General features: G+C 49.5%; 5 protein-coding genes across 5 annotated transcripts; all 5 read right to left on the bottom strand.

Moving 5' to 3' along the window:
- Positions 1-40: 40 nt before the first annotated feature.
- MIND_00876900 (uncharacterized protein) lies at positions 41-3113 on the bottom strand (the record flags this gene model as incomplete). The annotated part of the gene is made up of 6 exons (XM_037365426.1): positions 41-619; positions 666-1363; positions 1411-1613; positions 1667-2458; positions 2510-2804; positions 2855-3113. 6 exons carry the CDS (start codon positions 3111-3113, stop codon positions 41-43), a joined length of 2826 nt encoding a protein of 941 aa, XP_037218668.1.
- A 247-nt stretch (positions 3114-3360) lies between these two features.
- On the bottom strand, positions 3361-6475 carry MIND_00876800 (uncharacterized protein; the record flags this gene model as incomplete). The annotated part of the gene is made up of 6 exons (XM_037365425.1): positions 3361-3924; positions 3970-4679; positions 4727-4926; positions 4973-5809; positions 5856-6153; positions 6202-6475. 6 exons carry the CDS (start codon positions 6473-6475, stop codon positions 3361-3363), a joined length of 2883 nt encoding a protein of 960 aa, XP_037218667.1.
- Positions 6476-7270: 795 nt separating this feature from the next.
- Positions 7271-10324, bottom strand: MIND_00876700 (uncharacterized protein; the record flags this gene model as incomplete). The annotated part of the gene is made up of 6 exons (XM_037365424.1): positions 7271-7858; positions 7906-8621; positions 8673-8878; positions 8923-9720; positions 9773-10064; positions 10111-10324. The coding sequence occupies 6 exons, from the start codon at positions 10322-10324 to the stop codon at positions 7271-7273; spliced, it is 2814 nt and encodes a 937-aa protein (XP_037218666.1).
- A 345-nt stretch (positions 10325-10669) lies between these two features.
- Positions 10670-13734, bottom strand: MIND_00876600 (uncharacterized protein; the record flags this gene model as incomplete). Its single annotated transcript, XM_037365423.1, has 6 exons — positions 10670-11205; positions 11253-11963; positions 12011-12213; positions 12265-13077; positions 13122-13416; positions 13461-13734. 6 exons carry the CDS (start codon positions 13732-13734, stop codon positions 10670-10672), a joined length of 2832 nt encoding a protein of 943 aa, XP_037218665.1.
- Positions 13735-14085: 351 nt separating this feature from the next.
- MIND_00876500 (uncharacterized protein) lies at positions 14086-17107 on the bottom strand (the record flags this gene model as incomplete). The annotated part of the gene is made up of 7 exons (XM_037365422.1): positions 14086-14152; positions 14194-14612; positions 14663-15372; positions 15420-15625; positions 15671-16426; positions 16479-16776; positions 16828-17107. 7 exons carry the CDS (start codon positions 17105-17107, stop codon positions 14086-14088), a joined length of 2736 nt encoding a protein of 911 aa, XP_037218664.1.
- Between the last annotated feature and the right edge of the window lie 1369 nt (positions 17108-18476).

The raw sequence follows: 18476 nt of genomic DNA, 5'->3' as shown, positions 1-18476 counted from the left end.
ACAAAACTAAGTAACGACTACTGAAAAGCGTAGGGAAATATCATAGCTTGCGATGAGTTCTCCGAGTAGGGTGACGAGGTGGTTCGGTCGCTCTGCCTTTTGCCTTTTTGTTGGTCTGTTTGGACAGCTCAGTAGCGGGAATTTTCCTTTTCGATTGCTTGGGCTTGCGCTTTTTTAACGCAGGAGGAAGTAGTTGAGCGTGATCATCATCACTGTCCGATTCGTCAAAAGGTGTCCGTTCATCCCAGGTATAATGTGGCTCTGGAAGGCCAAACTCTTCATCGCGTCTAGAGTTGTCACTTGGAACGAGCGTCCTCGCCTTCTTACGACTCAGATGTACCGCGCCATCGTCCCATCTCGATTTGCGTTTCTGACTAGCGGCAATGCCATTGATGATTGCACAGAACAACTCGTCTTGCATCACTTGATCTTCTTTCCCGCGAAGAGCCTTCAGGTCAAGGTTGGCAACATCCCGGGTGCGCTCATCAACTACCCGGCCGACTGATGTCATGACAGGATAAGTTGAAACCACTCGTAACAGCGAAGGCCGAGCTCTTAAGCCAGGAAGCGATTGCAGTTGGGTTTCTAGTTGTGCGGCGAGCTCCACGTCCGACGACTCCTGAGATGCATTGAGAACAAGCGGACATTCCACAAAACAAGCTCACCTGATGAAAGAGCTCTCCACTGTTGAGCTTGGAAACAATCGAACTCAAGTCCGCATCAGACATTGACTCGTCTGCAACGCGGACATAAACGCTGACCCAAACAAACGACTCATCAGCCAGTTGGAGTGAAAAGAGAATGTCGAAGTTAGGAAGTGATGAAAGACAGAACGCTGTCCCATATTGATGCTCCATCCATCTTCTAGTTTCGTCTAAACCTGAGCACCTTGTTGCCAAAGGCAAACCCGAGTCAGGTAAAACAGCCGAGTTCACGAGCAGGCCCTCCTCGTTGCGGTACCAGCGAACGAGCTGCGCGGTCTGACGAGCCCATGCTGGGACTTGATGAGGGAATTTGAAGACATCCTTGAGTTCTCGCGGGGTCGCCAACACCCGCGACAGATAGAACACAAGACACTGTGCTAGTCCATTTGATGTTTGCGGAGGATTGAGACCCAGTGCGCCGATAAATGTAGCAGGACAACGATTTGGCTCTCCCATCGGCGCAGGGAGTGGGCGCGGGAACCAGGTGCGAGCAGCTCCAGCAAGGAAAAATGGCTCGTCCAGGGCCCCGACCGTTAAATTACGATCTATCCAGTGTCCGTACCCTTTTGCGACGAGTTCTAAGTTTTCGGGGCCAAATGAAGTTGATTCGTGAGTGGTCATGGATCGATACAACGCATCAGTGACGAATTCCTTGATGTCTGAACGGATTTCAACTTGAAAGCATTGGGATCGTCGACAAACATACTCGCCGGGGCTTTATCTGTGAGAAGTCTTCCCAAAAGGATGCTCCAACGCCATGATTCAGGTATATTCTCCGATTTTTCAATTTCAACAGCATCGAAGGGCCGAAACTTCGACAGTCTTTGAATATAATCAGAGAGGCAGCAATGCGGGTAGTCCAGACCGTGGCACAGAAGGATTGTGAGGAATCCATCCGTTACTCGGTGTCTAGTACGAATCAAGTCAGTTCAGGGTTGAGCTCAGTGGGTTGAGCTGAATACCTGCCCCTTAACCAGCGCCACATCCGTGCCACCAGTAGACGACCAGAAGAGCTTTCGCGAAGAACAGGAGGAAGTAATTTCGACACATAGGCTTCATAAATGTCAGGATTATCAAATGCTCCCGTGTCCGAAGTCCACTGCCAGGAAGAGTCGCTTGGCACCATAATCGTTTGTGGTATGCCAATTCCAGCACAAATGAAAGTACATTCCCCCTTCGTCAAGTCGGACCAGACACGGAGGAGGCCTACCAAGAGAGGCTGTCGGTGTTCGTTGGGCGGTAGACCGATCAGAGTCCGATGAAGCGCGTCTTGAGCTTCATCAATAACAATGAATAGGCTATGTTCGATCCCTATGACACGTTTAATCTTTCGTAGTGTATCGGTAATGTTCTGCGCCAGATATGCTGAGTCATGCTCAATGAGCAGTTCGGCCAGAGTCATGAAATACCCATAGACACTAGCCCGGTCGACAGGTCGAGGATTAAGCTGAAAATCAAGCCAGCGCATTTTGTGTTGGTCGTTCAGAGCGACGTCGTTCAAAGATACCATGTCTAAGTAGAAATCGAGGAATAGCAAACGCGCCAACAAGACCGCGCCGAGTCGCTGGGAAATGAGTTCGTAGGCGGAGACCGCACTGTATTGATAGCTGGAGCAATGTTGAATTGCGGCTTCCATATCACGACTCCCCAGTAGCCCACCATCGACCGTGGCCGTGAAATAGAGACCCCAATTGCTGCATAGTCCCTCATAACATAGACGAGTTTTGCCGGATGCGGACGCGTTAACAAGGAATCTAGGAGTCGAATCTGGTAAGTGAGAGAAATTAACACAAGGACCACTCAACTTGTTCTTGGTCGGCGTAAAAATTCGAGAAACACGCTCCTTGAGAACGGGATCTCTACTGAACCGGCCCAAGTCATACATCAACAGGTTGAAGTCACTTGTTTTATCCACCGAGCGCAACCCAAGAGACTCGAAGTGATCCAATGTACTTTGTTCCGCATAGATTGGGCTTGGAGGTGGAGATATGCCTTTCCAGTGAATAAAAAGGCGGTCGGTTTGGATGCAGGCGAGGAATTCATTCCGAACTTCTTCCATATAGGCTCGGGCTGGAGACGATATAAAAGGAGAGACTGGAACTGTTGAGACAGTATAAGTAGTTTAACCAGGGAAGGACTGGATGACGAACGAGAATCAATGACGGCTTCATAGTATGGGTCTTCCTCGGCTTGAACGGCCTTTAATACGCCCAAGAGAGCGGGTTTTTGCAACAGAAGTCGCTCGCAAGCCTCCTTCGAGGTGCTCTCCTCGTTCACGGGACGCCCCACTTTCAAGAATGCGAGTGAAATGACCGCAGAAAGTAGGGGGATGGCAGTCGTTGCATCTTGAGCTGGTGGCAGGGCACGTATGCGCTTGTTGAGAGTGGCTATGTCGCCGTTGAGCTCCATTGGTTCAAATCCAAGGAGGTTGCTCGTAAAAAGCCGTCTTGTGGGCAAGGCTGATGGATGTATATGTGGGCGTACTCTGCCCTTGTTCTCCTTCCATCATGACTTGTCGAAAGGGTTCGATGGTTGCTAAAAATGTTGAGCGGCAACTGAAAGCCTTTCTCCCGCACTCTGGAGTTGGAAAAGAAGATTGGCTGACATAAGACAGGGACGACTATGGACATGTACTGTACAAGCTTGACCACAACGACTACGCATATTTGGAGACTGATTTCTTCCTGTTCTGTCGTGTTCCTTTCTGATTTCGACGCAATTGCCGTGGCTTTGGTGCTCGTTTTCTTGGTGCATAAGAGAGACGGCGTTGCTGAGTCACAGCAACAGCATCCACCGGGTCGTATTCTTCATATAAATCCTCGTCTTGCAGGTCCCATGTATAATGTGGCATTACCTCGTGCGAGCTTCCCATATGCTTCCCCTTGAACTCGAACAACAACCTGCTCTGCAGTTCTTTTGCCCGTTTGCGACTTCCTTGCATCGCTCCATCATCCCACCGCGACTTTCGTTTAGTGCCACCGATGGCCCCGTTGACCATAGCATCATAGAAATCCACCTGCATCACTTGGTCTTCCTTGCGTCGAAGAGCTCGAAAGCTAAGGTTGGCAACATCGCGACAACGCTTGTCTACACAAGGGCGGACGTCAACCTCAACGGGGAACGCAGTGACCGCACGAAGAAGACATGGACGCTGTTTGACCCCAGGTAAAGTACGAAGAGAATTGATAGCTCGTTGAATGGAGACGGTATCAGCCCCTTCCTGGTCCGCAATAAGTTCCGAAAGGAAGAGGAGAACAGTTCATACCTCTTGGAATAGATCATCAATATCCAGAAGCGACACAAGTGGCCGCAGCGCTTCGTCGTTCACGGGCTCGTCAGTTGCAAGTGCACGAACAGCAAGCCAGATAAATGAACCATCTGCTAATTGGATTGCACCCAGCAAGTCCAAATTAGGGGAAGAAGGTATGCAAAATGTGGTGCCATGGGCGTGTTCGATCCATTCGATAGTCTCTTCCAGCGACTGGGTCGCTGTAGCCAATGGAACCAGGGATCTGAACACATTCAAGTCGTCGACCATCGTGCTTTGAAGCTTGCTGTCGTCGTCTAAATGGAAACGAACTAGTTGGGCCGTTTGGCAAGCCCAACCGGGCGCCGCGTGCGGAAACTTGAAGATGTCTGTTAACATCCTCGAGCGTCCGAGCACTTGGGAAAGATAGAAGGCGAGACAGTGGGCAACACCTCGCCGAGTTCTGGGAGGATTGAGTTGCAAGGTCGTTATGAAAGTCGATGGTCGATCATTGGGGTATCCTTCATGAGGTCGGCTCGGCGCGGGAAATAGCTGACGAACAGCGCGGCACACGACCAACGGTTCATTGAACACAATTTTCGATAGGTCGGCATCAACAAAGCGAGAGTAGCCCCTCGATACTAGCTGGATGTCTTCAGGTCCGAAATCGTCTACTTGATGTGTGGCCATCATACTGTATAGGACATTAAGGACCAAGTCCTGGTCATCTAAGTGATGTTCGTAACATCCAGGGAGAAATGGGGGAAGTACATACGTGGAGAAAGCTCTTCAAAGCTGGGTTTCCCAAAGCCAAAGACCGAACCTGGTGTTGGGTAGACTTCCTCGTAGCAGATGCGCACCGCGTCAAAAGCTTCGACACCGGTTCCTTCGCGGATATACTGTGACAAAGTCGTATGCGGAAATAGAAGACCCGACGTGAGCAGAATGGATATAAATTTGTCGGTGAATTGATACCTGTTCAGCAGCTCAGGATGGGAACTAGCATCAGATCACAACGCACCGTCCACGACACCAGCGCCAGAGACGCGCAAGAAGGAATCGGCCAGAAGGGGTGTCACGAAATTTGGGAGGCAGGAATTTTGTGACATATCGCTCGTGAGCGTCAGGATCATCAAACTCTCCAGTGTCTGATGTCCACTCGAAATCTCCGCCAGGTTTGTCGCTAAACATGGAAGAAGGGACCCTGATACCAGCACAAATAAATGTGCAACTGCCTCTCGTCAAAGTCTGCCACGCTCCGATAATCTCTCGGAGAAGAGAATTTCCATCATCAAAGGATGTGTCTTCCAGACGGACACCAGCTTGTGCCCCATCTATGACAATGAAAAGAGGACTATCATGGCCAATAGCGTTTCGAATCTTGCGAAGAGCGTCGTCGATATTGGCTTGTAGGTTAAGAACATCATTCTTATCCCCTCCAAGCGCCTTTGATAACTTGCTAAACCGGTCGTCTGTTCCACCCCGACTGAAGGTGCACGGTGTAAGCTGCATTTCGAGCCAGCGCATCTTGTGCATCGTGTTCAGGGTATTGTCGTCGCAGTGGGTACGGGTTTCAAGAAAGAGCTGGAAGGCAAGAAGTCGAGAGAGGAGAACAACGCCAAACCAGCGAAAAACTAGATTCCTGTTTTTTGCGATGACTTGTGCTTTATCAGGAGCCCTAAGGCCGCGAACCCAGCGAAAGCCACCGTCAGCCTTGACACTGTCAAGGATGAATTCCATGTCGAAGCTCCCAAGTCGACTTGAATCAACATAGAAGGTAAAGTAAAGACCCCAATTAGCGCAGAGACCTTCGTAACAGAGTCTCGTCTTGCCCGTACCCGATGCATTCACCAAAAATCTGGAAATATTTAGATATAGGCAAAGTCAGAAAGAAACATTTTCACTTGTTTTTCGGGGTGAACAGTCTCGAGACACGGTTAGCAAGCACTGGATGTCGTTGGAAACCGCCCAAGTCATGCAGTATGATCTGGAGATTATAGGAGAGTTCGGCGGATTTTCGCAGTCCGAGAGACGCTATATGAGCGAGAAGATCATTATCTTCGTATCTTGGCATCTCAGTATGCTGATTTTTTGGCACCCAAAGAGGCAGAAATGATTCGGTCGCGGCGTGTTTTTCCATCCTTTCGCCAATGGATTGCAGTATCTCTCGAGATTTTGTGGACACCAATGCCGGAAAAGCAACTAAAGGCTAGTTAGTCAGCAAGCTGCGTGGTGGTAAAGAAACGTTACGCGAATCGAATATTGAGGAGTAATTTGGTACCTCTTGCATGTGAACAGTCTTCAGCAGCAAGTGGAGTGTGGGTTTTCTCTGCAACAGCTCTCTGCAAGAGGCAACCGCTGTGATGACATCGTCCGGCACCCGATTCGCCTTCCAAAACCGGATACGGAGCAGAAGTGAGAGAATCTCGGCCGCACCGTCGACCGTGGTTACAGGTATCCCTTTCAGGGAGACCTCAGCATCGGAAATTTGAGCGTTATAGTCGTTGTGTGTTGTAAGTGACATTGGTGTGGGGGCGAATGATCACAACGGCTGTGTTACTTGTGGGTCCACTAAAGAAGTCCGGTCCAGTTCGAGGTAGATGACGTCGCACAGGTCATAACACAATCCGAAATCGTTTCAAATGCTGCGACCGTTGGGGCATCTCCATCAGCGATGTCGTGGGCGATGAAGCGAAGAGGTACATTATCGGTGAGACCATCTGTCAAGTTGGGGTTGGTGCCTCTGGCAATCCAAGTGAAAATATTTACATGGGAGTCTAGTTGCCTATCTTGCAAGCCTCGAGCAAAAAAATCGTCTTCGCCTGCGTGTGGCATCGGAGTAGTCGCAGAGAAAAGATGGGACTGCGAGAAACAGGTTCACAAAACATGCATCGAGTCGTATGTACAGAGCGCTACTTACCTTGATGCTTCCTCCTGAGTGAGCTGTCCCGTTCTCGCGGTCACTGCACTACCTACTGAGTGGGCGTTTCCTTCATTTCCTCGAAAAAGTTTTGGGCTCGACCGTCGACAACGACATGGCTTGGATCAGAAGAGCTGGTTGACGATTTGGACCCGCCAAGTTCCAGAACGGAGACCACAGGGTTGTCTTTGTGGGCGACGGGAAAATCGACGCCGACATGGTTTTTTGGAAGTTGTGTCGTCCATCAAATGTCACTCTGAAAGGTCGTTCTCTCTCGATGATAATAAAATGTGCTGGAGCCAAAGCATGAAGCAGTGGCCCAGTCATCTGAGAAATCAATATACACTGAATAGTATTACACCGTAGTAATGGCCAAGATTAAATTGCTCTCGAAGACGACTATTGGCGCGGCTTCTTCCGGGTTCCCGGCGGTTTACCCCAGCGGTTTCCCTTCTTCACCTCAGGTTTGGGCTTGAAAGGCTGCGGCTTTTGTTTTCGAGTTTTCCGAGGAGACGGCGGAGCTTCCACAGCTCCGATAGCAGACTCTAGTCGAACCTCCTCCTCCCAAAACTCCTCTGGTCGCACATCCCAACCATAACCAGGGTCAGAAACCATCGTCTCTGAATGGTCCGAAATGCCGTCGTCATCCTGCCTTGGAGGTTTTGTTTCTCGAATCAGCTTCTTCGCCCGCTTGCGCTCTACGTGCATCGAGCCGTCGTCCCATCTAGATTTCCGTTTAGTCCCAGCGATGACGCCATTGACCATAGCGGCAAAGAAGTCTTCCTGCATAACCTGAGTTTCTCGAAGGCGCAGTTTCGTCAGACTGAGGGCTACAGCATCTCGAGAGCGTTTATCAACGCTTGCTTGAAGGTCAACTTCGATGGGAAAACCAGAAATGGTGCGTAAAACGCAAGGTCTTTGTCGAACGCCAGGCAGCGATCCTAACCCATCTGAAGCACGCCTTGATGTAACCATATCCGCAGGGGTCTAAGTCGAATGAGAAAAAAGAATTGTGATGAAATACATGCAAATACCTCGGCGAAAATACTGTCGATGTCTAAGAGCGAAATGGCATGACGGAGAGTGTCAGGCATTACAGGTTCATCCGTTGCAAACAGACGAACAGCGATCCAGATGAATGATTTATCGGAAAGTTGAAGGGCGTAGAGTAGGTCGATATTCGGAGAAGATGGGATGCAGAAAGTAGTCCCGTATTCATGGTTGATCCATTTGGTCGTTTCATTCAACGTTGCTGTGGCCGTTGCAAGGGGCGTTAAGGATTCATAGGCGTCAGGGAGAACCAGTTGGTGCTGAAGTTCACCCTGCTCGTCCAAGTATAACCGAACAAGTCGGGCTGTTTGCCGAGCCCATGGCGGAACAACATGTGGAAAGTCGACGATATCGAGCAGCGGGCGTGCTTCGCCGAATACTTGCGTTATATAGAACGCAAGGCAGTAAGCTAGACTTTGTCTTGTTGGAGGAAGGTTGAGACGAAGACTGGTGATGAAAGTCGAGGGAAAGTGATGTGGACGATCACGTGAGTATGCCTTGATTGGGAATGGAAAGAGCTGACGCGCAGCTCGAACCAAGAACAGCGGTTCATCCAAGGCAACTTGGAGACACTCATTGTCCGTGAAACGGGCATGACGTTCTTTGGTTACCAGCTCGGTATATTCACCAGTATTCAAACGGAGGCCCTCGTGCGTTGACATATAGCGATAGAGGATATTCAGCAAGAGGTCTTTGTGGTCTGGCGTCGACGATCAATTTCAAAGGTCTGAGCAGCTTAGTTCAAACAAACCTGGGGAGAGCTTAGAAAAGTCGGTTACTTTGATGATGCTCGATACCCAAACGAAGTTTCTTGGCAAATCTTCCTCAAAATGTCTTTTGAGGGCATCAAGCGGTGCTAACCGAGTACTGTTGTGAATGAAATGTGAGAGACAGCTATGCGGATATTGAAGTCCTTCTGATAGGAGCATCGAAAGAAATTCATCCGTCAACCGGTACCTACAGCGGCTGAGTGACGAAGAAACGAATACGTGTCCACGAACCTTCCTCGGCACCACCGCCAAAGACGAGCAACGAGGAATCGACCCGAGGCCGAATCACGAAACTTTGGGGGTAAGAACTGGGTAATGTACGTCTCGTGTGTGTCTGGATCATCAAAGCAGCCGGTTTCGGAGGTCAGTTCGAAGCTTTCGAGCAGAATTGGGGGTGGGAAATCAGTGCCCACGCAGATGAATTTACAGGTATCTCGTGTCAAGACTTTCCATCCTCGAATGATCTCCCAGAGAAGCGGCTTCCCATCCCCAAAAGAGTCCCGCAAGGTCGAAGAAGCAATTTGGGCTTCATCTAAGACGATAAAAAGAGGTTCATCGGGTCCGATTACTTTCCGTATTTTGCGCAATGCATCGTCGATGTTTGATTGGAGGTATGGTGCATCATTAGTGACAAGCAGGTCAGAAAGTGACCCAAAAGTATCCATTCCCCCATACGTAAATGCGTGAGGGGCAAGTTGGATTTGAAGCCAACGAGCCTTGTGTTCTTCCGTCAAAGTACCAGCGGAAGCCATTTCCAGAAAAATCTGGAATACAAGTAGCCTTGCGAGTAAAATTGGGCCGAAACATCGTAATGCCAAAGTCGAATTTTGCTCTTGCCTCTGGCGATCGTCAAGTTGGGTGTTGTTAAAGCCTTTGCCAAATGCGCAATGCTTTTGGATCGCTAACTGCCAGTCATGGCTACCGAGTCTGGTACGGCCGACCGCGAATGTGAAGTAGAAGCCCCAGTTTGAGCACAGCCCTTCGAAGCATAAACGGGTTTTCCCAGTGCCAGAGGAGTTGACGAAAAATCTGTAGGCACAAGTCAGCTAAAATTCGGTAGCAACGAAGCTCATGATCTAACTTGTCGCAAGGAGAGAACAAACGCCCCAGTCGCTCGTGGAGAGCGGTATGTTGCTTGAATTTTCCAAGGTTGTACAGAATAATGCACAAGTTGTCTGTGTTGGGCGTTTTTCGAAGATCGAGAGATTCAAAATGGCGTGTTACATCAGCGTCGCTGTATGTTGGACTGAAATCCCAAGACTTGGGCATCCAGGGCTTGAAGATTTCATCACTGGACGAAGCCCACTCTATGTAGTCGCGCAGTTCATGAAGGTCCTCCAAAACGGGCACAGACACGAGCGGAGGGAACGAAACTGGAGTCTGTGAATGGTCGGTTTGAAGATGAATCGTTTGACGCACCAGAATCCATGACTTGCGAGTATATGCAAGAATCCGCCTTCAGAAGTTGGTAGAGTTGAGTATGAGTGACCAAAACCCGTTCGCAGACAGAATCCGACAACAACTCCTCGTTCACATGCCGTCCGGCTTTGACGCAGGCCATCGAGAGTAGAGTCGAGAGGACGGGCACCGCGTCCTTCATAGAAGTGATGGGATATGACTTCAGGGTTGCCATTGCGTCTTCCTTTCTGGCAATTGGTAGTCTCAGTCAGTAGCAGCCTGCTTGGACCTGTTTTGTGACCGTTATGTGGGTTCACTCAGTCGCGTCAAGTACTTACGGAGCGGGGAATCAACTATGAGGAGGATCTTCCCGTGTCAGGCGGTACAGCAGAAAGTTGCGACATTGGCGTTGGGCAAGGATGGTAAGCTGCATGTAACGAGGTGAAAGGAAGAAGAAACAGGTAGATGATGGCGCATCAGATGCGTGAATTTCTCAGACCTGAATTCCTACTTAAGAAAAAAAATACACTCCAGATATCGAGGTGCAATGAAGTCAAAGACATATATTATTCCTACAAGTTCACCGTTTTCGACGCGACCCTTTCTGGGTTTGACGCGACTTCGACTGTGGTGGTTGTTTTCGTGGTTTACGGGAAGGCGGTGCCTGACGCTGGCGAGGAGCGGGGACAGCATTCAGTGGATCGTATTCTCCATAAAAGTCCTCCGAGCGCAGATCCCAGATGTATTCTGGTTCGGCCACTCTCGTCCAGATATAATCTCCACCAAACTTCTGGTTCAACCTCATTCTATGCTCCTTGGCTCGTTGGCGATTGTCGTGCATCGCCCCCTCATCCCAACGCGACTTCCTCTTGGTGCCAGCAATCGCTCCGTTGACCATTGCTTCGAAAAAGTCTTCCTGCATGACTTGATTTTTCTTGCGACGAAGAGCGCGAAAACTGAGGTTGGCAGCGTCCCGACAGCGCTTATCGATGCAGTTGCGCAGATCAACCTCAACGGGGAATGCTGTCACCGCGCGAAGGAGACACGGTCGTTGTTTGAGTCCGGGCAAAGAATGAAGAGAATCGATAGCCCGTGTAACAGAAGCAGTGTCAACACCTTCCTAAAGCAACATGAGCTGGGGAATGAAGCTGATGGAATAACACTTGCCTCACGAAACATACTGTCAATATCTAGGTCCGAAACCATTGGTCTCAGACTGTCGTCACTCATGGGCTCGTCCGTCGCTAGCGCACGAACAGCGAGCCAGATAAACGAGCCATCCGCTAACCGGATTGCACACAGCAAGTCCAAGTTTGGCGACGAGGGTATACAAAATGCAGTGCCGTAGCTATGCTTAATCCATTTGATGGTCTCTTCAAGGGTGCTCGTCGTTGTTGCAAGTGGTAGCAGAGACCTGAATGCGTCAGAGTCCACGATCGAGTGCCGGACTGCTCCTTCATCGTCTGTGTGAAAACGGACTAGTTGCCCAGTTTGACGAGCCCATCCAGGAATACCATGTGGAAATTTGAGGACATCGGTCAATATTCGACCGTTTCCGAGGACTTGGGAGAGGTAGAAGGCGAGGCAATGGGCAATACTCAACCGAGTTCTAGGAGGGTTGATTTGAAGTGCTGTTATGAAGGTCGATGGTCGATTGTTGGGAATTCCTCGAAGAGCCTCATAAGGAAACGGAAAAAGTTGGCGAGCAGCAAGCACCAAAACTAACGGCTCGTCGAAGATAATTTCCGACAGATGCGCATCAACAAAGCAAGCATGTGCTCTGGAAACCAGTGAAGTATACTCCGAAGTGAATTTTTGACTTTGTTGGGTTGCCATAAAGCTGTAAAGCACAGCTCGCGTCAAATCTTGGTCGTCTAGCAACATGTCAACTAATGTCAATATAAGAGGGAACTTGGCATACCAGGGGAGAGCGCCTCGAAAGACGGCTTTCCAAAGCTGAAGTTCCAGGTTTTTGGATTGGGATAGGCCTCTTCATAACAAATTCCCACGGCATCCAGGGGTTCGAGATCTGTTCCTTCAAGAATATAAAGCGATAAGGTCGTATGCGGAAATTGAAGGCCCTCGTAGAGGAGGATATTCAGAAATTTATCTGTCATTCTGTGGCTATCCACTTCCCTTGAGTAAGTTGTACTCGGAGAGACATCAGCCACGTACCGTCCACGACACCATCGCCAAAGACGAGCGACAAGAAACTGGCCCGAGGGAGAGTCTCGAAGCGTTGGCGGTAGAAACTTCCTGATGTATTGCTCATGGGCGTCTGGGTCGTCGAAAGAACCGGTATCTGATGTCCACTCAAAGTCTGCGCCAACTTCACCGTCAAAGATTGAGCGGGGAATGTTGACACCAGCGCAAATAAAAGTGCAGGCACCATGGGTCAGCGTTTGCCACACTCGAATAAGCTCCCATAGAAGAGGTTTCCCGTCTCTGGAGACGAATAGATTTTCTTCAACGCCAATTTGGGCCTCATCGATAACAACGAAAATCGGATCGCTGCCGATGACATGTTGTATTTTGCGAAGGACGTCGTCGATGTTGACTTGGAGATTGGCAACGTCTGTTTCATCTTCCCCAAGTGCATTTCCCAATCTGGTGAATACGTCCTGACGCGCCACGCCGAAAATGGACGGGGTGAGCTGTATTTCAAGCCAGCGCATCTTGTGATCATTGGTGAGCGCCCCATTATCAACGTCAACAAGGAATTCAAGGAATAGTTGAAAAACAAGCAACCGAGAGAGGAGAATGGATCCAAATTCATGTTTGGCCAGACGGGAATTTTGCTCCAGAGCATCATGGTCAAGAACCCGATGGTATTGATGCTTCTCCATTAGATAGTTTAGCTTGTCTTCCATGTCGAGGCTTCCTAGATTACCCGAATCAACTTCAAGGGTGAAGTAAAGACCCCAGTGGGAAGTGAGACCCTCGTAGCACAGTCTTGTCTTGCCTGTTCCTGATGCATTCACAAAAAACCTGCGTAAACTTTAGCTTTGATCGTGGCACGAGAGTTATCGCACTTGTGCTTCGAGGAGAAGAGCCTCTCAACTCGACCGCCGAGCACTTCGTCGTGTTTGAACTCGCCGAGACCGTGGAGGATGATACAGAAGTCGGGACTCATGTCCGCCGATTTTCGCAGCTGAAGGGCCTTGCAATGATTTTGGACATCGACGTTTTTGTAGATTGGATGGGAATGCACGACAGGCGGTACCCAGACAGGAAACAGCGAATTACCTTCGGCCATTCCTCCCATCTTCATTCTTAGATCTTGCAATATTTTGCGGGACTTCTCGGACACCAATGCTGGAAATAATGCTGCACCTTGGTTAGTGTGTTCTCCTCAGACCAAAGAAACCAACGAGAGTGGGTTATCAGAGAATAGTCGGGGCAGTCCTGACGCTGAACTATGTTCAACAAAGAGTTCAGTGCAGGGTTTTCGTTCAACAATTGCGTGCACGAAACAACTGAAGTCATGTCAGTGTCTGGTGACCGATTTGCTTTCCATGACTGAAGACGGAATAAGAGAGAGAGGGCTATGGCCGCGTCGTCGATGGTGTTGACAGAGAGTTCTTTCAATGAAAGCTCAGCTTCATGAATTAGAGTGTTATAGCCGCTCGTCGTCGTGGAAGGCATGGTTGAAAGACCTGAAGGCACAGGGGTGTGTGTGGAAATGACAAGGGATTGGCTGCTCAAGCAAAGAAGAATGGATGTGTTCTCGCGTTAGGGCGTGTGGGTGAGGGACTTGTGGGTGAGGGACTGCCATATTTGCTCCAGTGCAACAGCGACTTTTGTGGACGACGATCCGAAGGACAACAACTGGTCACACATTGACAGTCACGGTCATAGGCAAGCAAGGATACTCGACGACCTAAATCTCTACATAATCAAGTTTTTTTACCTGCTCTACCTACTGTGCGGCGTTTATTCCGCACTACTACAGAGCTACCGTTCGTATTAGCATTGTTTGACCTTCCGCTCTTTCCCTTAGTAGTAACTCTGGCGTTCGAAGATTGCGATTTTCGTCTTTGAGGCTTTCGGCGAGTTGTTGGAGCTATAGGAATCTCAGGAGCCGAATCAAGTCCGGTGCCGTACATTTCTTGATATGGGATGTCGTAGGAATAGTGGGGGGTAGCAATATGAGCTGAGTAGTCCGAATATTCCTCCCATAGATCTCGCTGTAGAGATTCCAGTTCGTGCCTCAGTATCCTTGCTCGCTTGCGCTCCATATGCAGCGGCGCGTCATCCCATCTCGATTTGCGCTTCGTCCCAGCGATCAAGCCGCTGACGATGGCTGCAAAAAACTCTTCTTGCATGACCTGGTCGTCCTCACGTCTAAGCTTGATGAGACTGAGCTGCACGAGATCCCGAGAGCGTTTATCGACGCTTGTTCGAAGGTCGACCTCGACCGGGAAACTAGAGACAGCGCGCAAAACGCAAGGCCGCTGTCGGACGCCAGGCAACGATCGTAACCCGTTTGTAGCACGTTTTGACAGGGTCGAGTCGACTTCATCCTGGAAAAATTCAAATGGACACAAGACTTCAGTTTCGGAAGATAATTTACCTCGAGGAAAAGACTATCAATGTCCAGGAGCGAGATCGCAGGACGGAGGTGGTCATCCGTTACTGGTTCATCCGTTGGGAAAAGACGAACAGCGACCCAGATGAATGATTTGTCGGCAAGTTGAAGGGCATACAACAAGTCCAAATTGGGGGAGGAAGGTATGCAGAAAGCAGTGCCATAATTATGGGCAATCCAGCGAGTGGTTTCTTCTAGTGTGTCTGTTGCTGTTGCGAGGGGTCTCGAAGACTCAAAAAAGTCGGGCAGGACTGCTTCATGCTGGATGCCGCCCTTCTCATCCATGAATAATCGGACAAGCTGAGCTGTTTGACGAGCCCAGCCAGGGACAGCATGAGGAAAGTTCATGATATCAGGCAATAGCCGAGGCTTGCCGAAGACCTGAGCGACGTAAAAAGCAACACAATGGGCCAAGCTCTGTCTTGTGCGAGGAGGGTTTAGACGGAGACTACCAATGAAGGTCGCAGGGTGATGATGAGGACGACCACGTTGCGCCTGCGATGGAAAAGGAAAAAGCTGGCGAGCGGCGCAGACTAGGACAAACGGTTCATCGAAGATGATTTGCGACAACTTAGCATCTGCGAAACGAGCATAGCTGTGATTGACTAGGTCCAGGTGTTCACCGGCATCAAAATGACGTCCTTGATGGGTTGACATATAGCGGTAAAGGATTTCGACAACTAGGTCTTTGTGGTCTAATAATGTTTGAGTTCCCTACGACATACGTGAAGATGACACGAACCTGGAGAGAGTTCGGAAAAATCAAATTGCTTGATATTGAAGAATCCCCAAGCGGTATCACCTGGACATGCTTCTTCCACGCTCATTTCCACTGCGTCCAGCGGTTTCAGATCAGTGCTGCTCCTGATAAACTCGGAAAGACATGCTTGGGGGTAGTCCAAGCCCTCTTCTAAGAGAATCGACAGAAACTTGTCTGTCAATCGATATCTGAAAATGATTCAGCAGTGCGATGAGAAACGAGCAACAACAAACCGTCCTCGGCACCATCGCCAGAGCCGGGCAACGAGAAAGCGACCAGAAGGGGAATCCCGAAGGTTGGGAGGGAGAAATTGTTGCACGTAGGTCTCATGAACGTCCGGATCGTCAAAAGAGCCCGTTTCGGAGATTGATTGAAACCCCAAATCCTCCCCCAGCGTGAATTCTGAAAGCGGGCTGCTAGGACAAACAAATGTACAAGCTCCTCCTGTCAACGCCTTCCACGACCGAATGATTCGCTCAAGCAGCGAACTATCTTCGTCTTCGAACGTTAAGCAGGCCAGTTGTGCTTCATCCAAAACAATAAAAAGCGGAGCGTCGTGACCGATGGCAGCTCGTATTTTTCGAAGGGCATCGGTAATATGATCCGCCAGATGGGACGCATCGTTTTCGAGGAGAGCGGTACCAATGACAGAGTATAGGTCTTCTCCAGAGCCCGAGGCAAGTTGATTTTCAAGCCAGCGAACCTTGTGTTGGTCGGTAAGAGTATCGGATACTGAAGGTGTAACTATTCCGAGAAACTCTTGAAAGACCAGCAACCGGGCAAGTAACACAGCATCGAAATGGCGAAATCCAAGGTCTCTGTCATCTCTTCCCCGGACAATACGACAATAATCCTGGAACACGCGCGGTAGGTCATAGCTTCCCAGCAGATCCTCGCCGACGTCAAATGTGAAATAAAAGCCCCAGTTTGAACAAAGACCTTCGTAACACAACCGGGTCTTTCCCGTTCCTGCAGCGTTGACGAAAAGTCTGTCCGTCGAATTGTCATAAGTACAGGCGCTTAACGAACAGATGACTTAACTTGTCGTGTGGAGAAAAGAGACGCTCGACCCTTGCACTGAGGATGACATCTTGCTTGAACCTTCCTAGGTCGTGAAGGATTATGCGGAGAAATGTGTTATAAGTCCAAGTCTTGCGAAGATGAAGCGACGCTAGATGACGTTGGACATCAACATCACGATAAGCAGGATGAGCAAGGATGTTCGGTTTAGGCATCCATTGGGGAAGTAGGTCAGCATTTTGGGCCCTGCTTTCGATGGCAGGTCGCCACTCTGTAAGAGTTTCCCTTGCAACCGCAGATACCACTGATGGAAACAGTGCTAAACAGCGAACATTCAAGCACGGTTCAAGTATGGAAGTCTTGGACGCACGGGAGTTCACGACTGGGGAAAAATCACTATGCGCCGTCTTGAATAGCGCAAGGAGAGCTGGCCTGTCCATAAGCATAGTCCTACAGGCAGTTTCTGCTACCACATCATCGTCAACCGAAAGTCCATTGTTCACAAACGCAAGAGCGAGCAGGGTTGATAAGACTGGCACGGCAGCGTCAACGGAGTCGATTTTTGACCTCTTCAGCATGTCCAGCGTATTTTTGAGGCGAGACAATGATTCGTCGTTGTCTGTGAGTCTGCGGGATGGAGGTTGGTTCATCGAAGCTCATAGTCGTGACGTGAGAACATGAGGTTTGAGCATTCTGGTGGCGGTGCGTTTGTGGGTCCGACACATGCCCACTCCATCGTCTTTGCAGCAGACATGCACCTTCCGGGACACTACAAGCCTGCTAAAATGACCAAAAACTTCATTTTGCGCTACTCTAGAGTGGCTCTAGAGCCACTTACTATTAATATAATTGCTTTACGGGCGTCCTTGTTCCACTGACAGGGATACTTTACACCTGGCAGGTGTGTGATAAAAGGCCCACAAGGTCTTGTACTGCGTGTACTTGTATCTCCGAATATGGAAAGTGGGGTAACAACTTCTGGCTCGGGAACAAGGACCTTCGTGAAAACAATACTGCAACTTACAGCCCCGTCCCTTCTTCCAATCGGCTGCAGCGGCAGTACGTCTAATAATCGGGAAGTTCCATATATATAGCATGTCTCCACGAGCTCCTTCTACCATTGTACCTCTTCACACCAAACAGATTGGCTCAGTGAATGGCCCAAGAGTCTCAACCGCTCCACCCCAAGCTTGAATGTGAGTGAGCAGGTTTCAATGCGTTGGTTTACATAACGTTTCTGAACGACAATACCAGATGATACACGATCCTGGGGATACGAGTTACCCGTCGATGCAACGAATTTTCTAAACGACTTATTCCCGAAATTCGAGGTCCTGGTGACCTATCATCCTGCTTGGCCCGTTTGGAAAGTGCCTCAGAGCTGTCTCGATCCCTCATCGGTACAATGGTTGAACGATCTGTCGATTCCGGCCACCCCCAATGGCGATCCAAATCTTCTCCTGCATCAGCTCGGTACCCTTGATACCAGTGCGCTCCTCAACGAGCCGCTGCTAAGGTCAAACATGAACCAGTGTGTGCTTGGACGCTGACGTCTAGTGGTACTGATTCGTCCACAGCTTTTTGATGAATGCTTCTGGTTCCGGGAAAACACGACTTGCCCTTGATTCTCTTTGCTCTGCGTGGGGCTTTTATTACACCCTGAAAAGCTCATTAACACATGGGAATGAGCTTGGATCTAACGACCTCCGAGATTGCGTCAGGAGAATGCGAGCAGATGCAATGTTTGAGCCGGACCTTATAGACTCAATCAGTCTTGCTTTCCACAAACAACTGAAAAAAAACGAGGAAATCTCATTACGCTGTCTCAGTCATGTTTTGCTGGCGCGACATCTCATATTCCATGTGTTTCTGGATGCAATCGAAAAATCAAGGTGCACAGCGAAGCCTGAAGATCGAAAATGCTGGGTTATGTTGCAAGTTTACCCAACATTGGCTCCCGGCTTGGGGACCGATATCTTCTACGAACTCGCGCACATTTTGGGAGAACCACGAGACAAC

The sequence above is a fragment of the Mycena indigotica genome (assembly GCF_014461135.1).
Source record: "Mycena indigotica strain 171206Taipei chromosome Unknown Mind.scaff0007, whole genome shotgun sequence".
Lineage (NCBI taxonomy): Eukaryota > Fungi > Basidiomycota > Agaricomycetes > Agaricales > Mycenaceae > Mycena > Mycena indigotica.
Note: the sequence above shows the minus strand (reverse complement) of the source record. Positions and strands in the feature narration are given on the sequence as shown.